Source organism: Bos indicus, chromosome 13, assembly GCF_029378745.1.
Source record: "Bos indicus isolate NIAB-ARS_2022 breed Sahiwal x Tharparkar chromosome 13, NIAB-ARS_B.indTharparkar_mat_pri_1.0, whole genome shotgun sequence".
Classification (NCBI taxonomy): domain Eukaryota; kingdom Metazoa; phylum Chordata; class Mammalia; order Artiodactyla; family Bovidae; genus Bos; species Bos indicus.
Genome location: NC_091772.1, coordinates 21,252,494 through 21,262,750, shown reverse-complemented (window position 1 = coordinate 21,262,750; position 10,257 = coordinate 21,252,494). Strand labels below are relative to the sequence as shown.

At 37.2% G+C, this 10,257-nt stretch overlaps 1 protein-coding gene across 1 annotated transcript in view; it reads right to left on the bottom strand.

The window, feature by feature from the left end:
- Positions 1 to 2,146: 2,146 nt before the first annotated feature.
- The window catches only part of MALRD1 (MAM and LDL receptor class A domain containing 1), a 553,710-nt gene continuing 545,599 nt past the window's right edge, over positions 2,147 to 10,257 (bottom strand). Inside the window, exons 39-40 of the mRNA XM_019971898.2 lie at positions 5,697 to 5,772; positions 2,147 to 2,573 (exon numbers count right to left, since the gene is read on the bottom strand). Coding sequence (XP_019827457.2) covers positions 2,493 to 2,573; positions 5,697 to 5,772 — 157 coding nt within the window. The 3' untranslated portion in view covers positions 2,147 to 2,492. The remainder of the gene's footprint in view (positions 2,574 to 5,696; positions 5,773 to 10,257) is intronic.

Below are 10,257 nucleotides of genomic sequence, written 5' to 3'. Positions count from 1 at the left end.
CTGCTTATTGCAACTAGAGAAAGACTGCATGCAGCAATGAAGACCTAGCACAGCCGAAAATAAATACATTTAGAATAAAACTTTTAAAGAATAACAAAGCAAAGAGATGCCCTAGTTCCCAATTTCCTGATTTGTTGACTAAAAATTGCCACATTATTTAAGCCATTTCAGTAGGGAAGTTTTTACTTACAGCCCAAAATGTTGTTAAAAAAAAAAATCAATATTTTATAGATAATACTACATTTAAGTTATTGTAAAATATTGGCTATATTTCCTTGTGCTGTGCATTCTTGCTTATTTATGCCAAGGATAGTAGTTTGTATCTCTTAATCCTCCACCCGCTTCTTACCCCTCCCTTCTGCCCTCTCCCTCGCTGGAAACCACTAGTTTGTTCTTTTACCTGTGAGGGGTTTTTTTATATTTGTTGTTGTGAGGGTTTGTTTTTGTTATTGTTGTTATATTCATTGGTTTGTCTTATTTTTTAGATTCCACATATAAGCGATAACATAGAATATTTGTCTGTCTGACTTATTTCACTAAGCATAATACCCTTCATCCACATTGTTGCAAATGTAGAATCTCATTTTTTTTTTTTGCTAAGTAATATATATACACACATTCACACCTCATATCTTCTTTATCCACTCATCTGTTGATGGACACTTAGGTTGCTTCCATATCTTAGCTATTATAAATAATGCTGCTGTGAATGCTGGGGTACATATGAAACACTAAGTTTCGAATCAGTGTTTTCATTTCCTTTGGACATACACCCAGAGTGGGATTGTTCCATTTTCAGTTTTTTGAGGAACCCCCATACTGTTTTCCATAGTGACTGAACCAATTTACATTCCTACCAACAGTGTATTAGGGTTCCTTTTCTATGCATCCTTGCCAAGATTTGTTATTTGTAGACTTTTTGATGATAGCCATTTTGATGGGTGTGACGTGATGTTTCATTGGGGTTTCCATTTGCATTTCTCTGATGATTACTGATGTTGAGCATCTTTTTTTGTTCCTGTTGGCCATCTGTATTCTTCCTAGGAAAAATGTCTATTCAGGTCTTTCGCCCATTTGTTTCTTTTTTTGATATCGAGTTGTATGAGCTGTTTATACTTTTTTGATATTAACCCCTTATTGGTTATGCCATTTGCAAATATTTTTTTTTTACCATTCAGTAGATTGTCTTTTCATTCTGTCAGTGGTTTCCTTTGTTGTGCAAAAGTTTTTAAGTTTAATTAGATTCCATTTGTTTATTTTTGCTTTTGTTTCTTTTGCTTTATGCTACTAAGTCACTTCAGTCGTGTCCAACTCTGTGAGACCCCATAGACGGCAGCCCACCACGCTCCCCCATCCCTGGGATTCTCCAGGCAAGAACACTGGAGTGGGTTGCCATTTCCCTCTCCAATGCATGAAAGTGAAAAGTCAAAGTGAAGTCGCTCAGTTGTGTCCGACTCTTAGCAACCCCATGGACTACAGCCCACTAGGCTCCTCCATCCATGGGATTCTCCAGCTTTATGAGACAGATCCAAAAAATATTGCTATAATTTACATATGCTTGCCTATGTTCTCTACAAGCAGTTTTATGGTTTCAGGTCTTACATTTAATTATTTAATCCATTTTGAGTTTATTCTTGTATATGGTGTGAGAAGATTTTCTAATTCAATTCTTTTATAAGCAGTTGTTCAGTTTTCCCAGAACCACTTACAGAAGAGACTGTCTTTTCTTCATTGTATATTTTTGCTTCCTTTGTTGCAGATTAATTGACCATAAGTGTGCAGGTTTATTTCTGGGTTCTCTATTCTTTTCAGAAAAACAAAGCTTGTTAACATATATTTTAGCATTATTTTTATATCTATGTAAAGATAGACGGAAAGTTCAAGATGATAATTTATCATATTCTTTTTTTCCAAATACAGAAATACCTTTTATTCATGGTTATGTTGATTAGGATTACTATATTTGTCCACCCACTCCTGCTGGTTTGTAGTCAGTTCAACTTTATTTCTAAGCCCAATGGACTATAAATAAGCATCTTAAAACTTCTTTATATTCAGAATCTGAAACAATTTGATTCATCCTTTAAAAAATAACTATAATAAAGTTAAAAGAAAACAAGAAACTTAAGTGGGACATTTTATTAAAATATTCAGATATATAATGAAGATAAAGTTCTAGTTCAGATTCCATGAAAACATTCAAAATATTCTATGAGAAAATTTATTTGTAACTGTAATAATTAGAGTGGTATTCCAAATCCCTTCAGTTTTACTATTGGATAAGATGAGTTTCTATCAGAGTTCACAGACTGGATACGAGATCATATTTGATCTTTTTGTTTTCTTTCTTTTTTTTTCTTTTGCCATGCCATGCAGCATGTGGGATCTTAGTTGCCTGACCAGGGATCAAACCTGTGCCCTCTGCAGAGGAAGTGCAGAGTATTAGCCACTGGACCACCAGGGAAGTCCCAATCTTGATGATCTTGATCGCACTATTTGAGACGATTAGATATAGTCTCCAGTCTTCCTGATATTGTGTCATATAATGGATTTGAGAAGGAGTATACAGAACTCTAAAGAAAAACACATCGAAAGAGTTATGATTTTAGACTTTAAAATAAGAGACTTTTTCCCAGATCATGCAGTGAGTTTTTAATGGATTTTCACTGGAGTAATAACTAGTGCATCTGTGACTCCTACTTCAACACCTCCAGTCCATACTGCCCGAACCACTGACACAGGCCTCTTCTTGGTGTGTGCCCAGCATCCTCTGAGCAAAGGAGCCATTGCCTCATCCTCACCTCTGGTGCGATGGGGGAATGCAGTGGCCAGGATCTTGACTGCTTCTTTCTATGGCACTGTTTTTAAGTTTGTTACTTTAATTATAGTTAGTTTAAATAAAACTAAATAAAAATATTTACAAAAAAACAACAGCCAACAGCTTTCAGCTGGGAGAATTATATTTTGCAGTATATATTAGAAAATCTAAAACATGGAAAGTTGTATAGGACAACCAACATGATTTCCTCAACAAATAAATTGCAAAGGGAAAATAGAAAACAAAATCTAGAGATTAAAAGAGACTAGAAACATGTCTGGAGAAGGCAATGGCACCCCACTCCAGTATTCTTGCCTGGAAAATCCCATGGACGGAGGAGCCTGGTAGGCTGCAGTCCATGGGGTCGCTAAGAGTTGGACACGACTGAATGACTTCACTTTGACTTTTCACTTTCATGCATTGGAGGAGGAAATGGCAACCCACTCCAGTGTTCTTGCCTGGAGAATCCCAGGGACAGAGGAGCCTGGTAGGCTGCCGTCTATGGGGTTGCACAGAGTCAGACACAACTGAAGTGACTTAGCAGCAGCAGCAGCAGCAGCAGCAAAGACATGTCTAACAATTTGAATGCACATAAATTATATGGATCCTGATTTTAAAAATATACCAACAACAACAAAGTACAACCCCTCCACACACACTTATTTATGAGACAAATGGGATAGGTTGAACACTGATGGAATCTTTGATTGTGTCACAGAATTACTGTTAAGTGTTTGCAAGTGATACTGTGGTTATATATTTTTTTAATATATTTATCCTAGTATAACTGAAGTCTTTACAGGTAAAATTAAATGATACTGGAATTTGCTTAAAAACACTCTGGTTGGCACAAAGAGTGAATTGTAATGTAAACTATGGACTCTGGGTGATAACAACATGTCAGTGTAGGTTCATCAGTTGTAAGAAACATATCACTCTTGTTGGAGATGTTGATAATGGGAAAGGCTATGCATGTGTGGGGACACAGGATATATGGAAAGTCCATGTACCTTCTGTCCTGAACCTGAAATTTCTCAAAGAAAATAAAGCCTATTTTTAAAAATAACACCACCATTCTGGTGGGTGGAGGGAATGGGTGGCGGCAGAAGTGAAACAAGAAGGACTATGGGTTGATCACTGTAGATGTTGGCTGATGGGTCCGTGGTTTTCAATATACTATCTTCTAAATTTGTATATCAGAATATGAGAATTTTTCTCTAAGAGTGTTTACAAGGGTATTTTCTGAGAAGTCTACTTCTTTGTTATGTCAGGAAAGGTGCACTTAGTTTAATTAATACAAAGTTATTTGTTTCTGAAACAACGGAAATCAGAAAAGCAACAAAAGTTGAGAGCTATGACAGGATTTCTTCTCTAGCCATTCTTAATGGAAAGAAACAACATGAAAGAAGAATGATTGATAAAAAATGTCAAATTTAAAACATTTCATTTTCTTACACCTTTTGTAACTTTCAGATTCTAAAAGTTAAACTAAAGACTAAAAAGATTAAATTTTCTTTTCTTTAGTAAAAATAAAAATACATTTATGTTACACCTTCCTACTTTGTCAAGAAGATACATTACTTTTGTTTCTTATTTATTAATATTATCCATTGAGTAGAACTATGTTTTCATTTTTGCTCTGTGACTTAATTGACTTGAAATCAAGTTAATTCTGTATTCTTAGGTATATCTTACTTATTTTCATTTCTAACATAACCACACACACAGAGTGTATTATGTCATTAATGAAGATGTAATGCCCTTAATTTCTCCCTTCCTCTTCTAAGTTATCAGGTAAAGTGAAAGTCGCTCAGTTGTGTCCGACTCTGCAACACCACGGACTATACAGTCCATGGAATTCTCCAGGCCAGAATACTAGCGTGGGTAGCCTTTCCCTTCTCCAGGAAATTTTCTCAACCCAGGGATTGAACCCAGGTCTCCTGCATTGCAGGCTGGATTCTTTACTAGCTGAACCACAAGGGAAGCACAAGTTATCAGGTAACAGAAATTTAAAAAGTCAAGTGTTTTATTAGTCTTTGATCACGTAACTCAAATACGCTGGAAACCACCTCTGCTACTTATTTTTAGTAATAGTAATAACTGTTTGTGACTGACTTTCATTAAAAATAAAAACTGGTTTTCTAACATATGCTCACTTTGACAACAGAATTAATTTGATACGATATTTCTAAAATCAGATGTAAGGAAGCTTTCACACAGACGTGATGTGTCATGGCTAATCCTGTTTTATACCCAAATGGATGCTCATATTACATACTTAAGAAAGGGATGAGAGGGATTTTACTTGACATTTTCTCTCCAGCCTATTTCATATTGCACTCATAAGGAGTAGCCGTTAAAAAGGCCAAGAAAGATGTAACACACTTCAGTTTCTCCTTTCTCTGTCTAAATTATCAGGTAACAGCCCTCACAGCCCACACCTGAACTGAAAGAGAGCACAGAATTCTATTCTCCCTTTTGTGTTTGGGAATAAAATATGAAGAACAGTCCATGAAGAGTTACTGTGAGGAGACGACTAATACTCTGTCAGTTAAACTGATATTTTCCAGAGTTGTTGCCTCTTTCTCGGTATGAACTATGACCACAAAGCCATTTAACAGTGAACTTCTTCTGTAAGCAGATTGAAACTGTCCTGAAATGGAAAATCCTCACTGCATATTTAGAGAGAATTAAAATCCTTCCCATCTCATCTCTCTGGTGGAGAAATAAGTCCGCTAAAACATACCTCTTCACCATGATATGGGAACCTGTCTAGACAACACTCTGTGTGTGTGTGTGTGTGTGTGCGTGCGTGTGTGCAAGTGCAAGTGCTCGTGTTTTCCCTTCTCAGACAATACAGTTTATCATTGCCACTTACCTCTGTTTTCTCTGGGTTCCTCCAGTTCCCATAAATTGGATTAACAAATGCATGGTTAATACTTCTTTTCGTTTTCCTGAAAGCACACAAGGCCACAGAAAGGAAAGTAAGCATTGAAATTCACCACAGGACATTTTCAAGTTGTTATCTGATACAAATCTTTGGAAGACACACTGTCTAGCCAGCATACTTATTTTTATGATGGTATTTCCCTAAGTAAAGACTACTTTGTAGGACACCAAGGCAACCACATCTTTGAAGGCAAACATAGTGTGATGTCTGAAAAGTTAGATCCAAATAAATCCAAGCACAGAAAAACGTTGTTCTTAATTTCTTAAATATTACTATAATAATACAAAGGATACAACATTAGAAAGAATGATGCAATGTAAAGCTGAACTGGTTATAAGGAAAGACCACCGTGACGTCCCATAGATTCAAAAGTGCCAAGCCCACCACAGTCTGAGGACTATTTTCCATGACATTGTCTGTCATAATGATGTGTACATAGCATATGAGTCAAAGTATTTAACATTGTAAACAGAAAATTTAAATAGGAACATTTTGAAGAGAATTTTATGTTAGTATTTCCTTTCAGGAGTCATAAAGAGGCATGTCCTTGGTAATCTCACATATTGGTTTATATCTGCATAATTGACTCAGATTAACTGAGCTCCTAAATGAGCATTCCTTTTTATATTTTGGTTACTTAAGAGTCAATAGATTTATCAGAAGACAACTAGCCCTGGCATAGTTGGTCACAACTGATGAAGAAACAAATGCTCATCACAGGAAAAAATAATTATAACCAGATAACTAAATACACGCTATTGAAGACATAAGGAAAATTGCATATATGCACACATTCACATACATGTACACACGGTAGAGAGTGGAAGACCAATTCCAGGATGACTGCCAGTGTCTTAAGAAGGCAGCCAGGAAGAAAAAGTTATATGTGCTGTGTCTAGCTGCTCAATTGTGTCTGACTCTTTGGACCCCCATGGACAGTAGCCTGCTATGCTCCTCTGTCCATGGGAATGCTCAGGCAAGAATACTGGAGTGAGTTGCCCTGCCATCCTCCAGGGGATCTTCCCAACCCATGGAGTGAACCCAGTTCTCCCACGTTGCAGGTAGATCCTTTACTGTCTGAGCCACCAGGGAAGCCCAAAAGGCATGGAAATATTTGCTTAATCAGAGTATAATGACAATTAATATTTGTCAATAATGTACCTTTATATTCTGAAAGAAAAGGGCGTAAAGAGTAAGTCTTACTGATTCCCTCTTTGATAAGATATTGTCAGAAGTGTGACCTCTTATTTCATCTACCAAACCACATGGTCCTCTTCTAAAAAGTAACAGGATTAATGAACCCAACAGCATAATCTGGGTAACTGTGACTGGCTGGCAATACATTCTCCCTGTGGATTCAGTGTTTTCTAAGATTCCTGACCTCTACTGTTCCTAAATGTTCAGTAGCTAAACCAGACCACCTTTGGGTTATAGGTGAAGAGGGTTGTAGCAGCCATTTTTGTGAGTTACTTTGTGGGGGGGGAAAAAAAAAAAACAGATATACTTTAAAATGATGACGGAACAATTACTTAACCACTAATTGAAAATGTACAATTGCTATAATTATTAATGAAAATGAACAAGTGGTGTTTGATTCTTTGCCTTTTCTCTCTCCAAGACCAGTCAAGGTTGAGTTTTCAGAGCACTAATCTCAATAAGTGGCATAGTTAGGGCATGATGGGGCTGCTCTTAAAACTGAGACTGGGTAGGAAGTGAAGCAGTGTTTTGAAATGTGTCAAATGTGAAAGCAGAAGCTGGTACAGGAGAGACTGAGGTTTAAAACAAGATGGAAATTAGGAACTAGGTAAAGATGAGACAGCCACAAACACCAACAACTGAGAAAAATTCTTGGCTGAAATCAGGCATGAAATCAGAAAGCAGGAGGAAACCCAAACCATAAGACCAGACAGGACAGATGGTCCAAAGACTGGGCAGGCAACCAGGAACTGAAGAGACAGGCTTTGCTGTCAGTGGGATAGAAGGGAGGCACAGGCAATAGGAAAGATTTTGATATGAGATGATTATTTTTGGCTTTCAACTGCTAAGACTCCGGATGACCTAAACCACTACTGGCAAGCAGAAGTCAAGTAAATTGATCGATTTTCCAACCCTATTATTACTATGGCTTCAGCTATAGAAGCTACTTTTCTTCTGAAAGGATTTTAAGTCTTAAATAATTTTCTGTTAAAATGAAGTGACCAGCCTTTGGGGTGGGTGACTATAAAGAAAGAAGAGGGATACATAAGTGTAAGGATATGGGGCCACAATAAAAGAAGAAAGGGTCACAGTATGAGTAGTGGGAGGTGAGCGAATTATGTTTACTTCAAATTATGTTTATTAGCAATCTCAAACTTTTAATTTTCCCCAGATCAAGAGCTGTTTCCCAATATGGAAAATTTGAGAACTGTTGGGCTTAATTTTAATGTCTTTCCTATTTAAGAAGTAAAAACATACCCACTACCCATTGATAACTCAATTAAGTACATTTCAAGTGTCAACTCCATAGAATTACTATTTCAAGTTGCATGATATAATTTTCCACCTTCATCAGTTATATAAGTTGGATACTCAAACATAAACAATTTTACTTAAAATGACAAATCCTGCTACAAGGGACATAAAATGTTTGATTATGAAGTTTTCAGCAAGTCCTAACACTGTATGGTACAACGTTAAGTCTGCATGAGGCTAAAAAATGCTGTGTTTAACTTACTGTATCTGTCATTATTAGGCAGATAGCTCTTTAAGAGCTAAGGTTGCGAAGAATGGAATCACCTCTGGGAATCAGAAGGGCATTGATTTAGAAGTTTAGAGTAGATAAAAGGAAATCGTGAATCACATGCATTCTCCTCCCCTGACTTAACAGGCATTCACATAAATTACTATTAAGCTCTGGCTACACCCAGTGTGTGCAGGCACTGTATAAGGTGGTGTTCTGAGGGGGCTAAACAGAGATATGTTAGTGCAGAACTAGGATAAGGCTGATACAAGTTTCTAATTTAGATATAGTGAGCATATGGATACCTCCACAGGAACTGACTTCATGGCTTATTAACTAACAAAATTGTTTCAGTGTTGATTAAAAACATGAAAGTAGTTATAATAGATACCTGAAATTATTTTAGATGGGCAATGAAGAAAAACAAAAAATAAATTCCTGTATGTTGCATCCATTAAACATGACTTTCAGGTAAATGCTTATTTTATACCTTTTAACCACCTTATTAAATTACAATTGACACACCCTACAAGTTCTGCTTTATTGACTATGCCAAAGCCTTTGACTGTGTGGATCACAATAAACTGTGGAAAATTCTCAAAGAGATGGGAATACCAGACCACCTGATCTGCCTCTTGAGAAATTTGTATGCAGGTCAGAAAGCAACAATTAGAACTGGACATGGAACAACAGACTGGTTCCAAATAGGAAAAGGAGTTCGTCAAGGCTGTATATTGTCACCCTGTTTATTTAACTTATATGCAGAGGACATCATGAGAAACGCTGGACTGGAAGAAACACACACTGGAATCAAGATTGCCGGGAGAAATATCAATAACCTCAGATATGCAAATGACACCACCCTTATGGCAGAAAGTGAAGAGGAAATCAAAAGCGTCTTGATGAAAGTGAAAGTGGAGAGTGAAAAAGTTGGCTTAAAGCTCAACATTCAGAAAACTAAGATCATGGCATCCGGTCCCACCACTTCATGGGAAATAGATAGGGAAACAGTGGAAACAGTGGCTGACTTTATTTTTCTGGGCTCCAAAATCACTGCAGATGGTGACTGCAGCCATGAAATTAAAAGACGCTTACTCCTTGGAAGGAAAGTTATGACCAACCTAGATAGCATATTCAAAAGCAGAGACATTACTCTGCCAACAAAGTAGCCATCTAGTCAAGGCTATGGTTTTTCCAGTAGTCATGTATGGATGTGAGTGTTGGACTATAAAAAAAGCTGAGCACCAAAGAGTTGATGCTTTTGAACTGTGGTGTTGGAGAAGACTCTTAAGAGTCCCTTGGACTGCAAGGAGATCCAACCAGTCCATTCTGAAGGAGAGCAGCCCTGGGATTTCTTTGGAAGGAATGATGCTAAAGCTGAAACTCCAGTACTTTGGCCACCTGATGCGAAGAGTTGACTCATTGGAAAAGACTCATGCTGGGAGGGATTATGGGCAGGAGAAGGGGACAACAGAGGATGAGATGGCTGGATGGCATCACTGACTCGATGGACGTGAGTCTGAGTGAACTCCAGGAGTTGGTGATGGATAGGGAGGCCTGGCATGCTGCAATTCATGGGGTTGCAAAGAGTCGGACACAACTGAGTGACTGTTCTGATCTGACAAGTCACCCATTTAAGAATATAATTCAAAGTTTTCTAGGAATATTAATTGTATTTATTAATTTTAAAATGTGATAAATATATGTATATAACAAAATTTGCCATTTAAGCCATTTTTTAAGAGTGTACAATTCAGTGGCATTCACTGC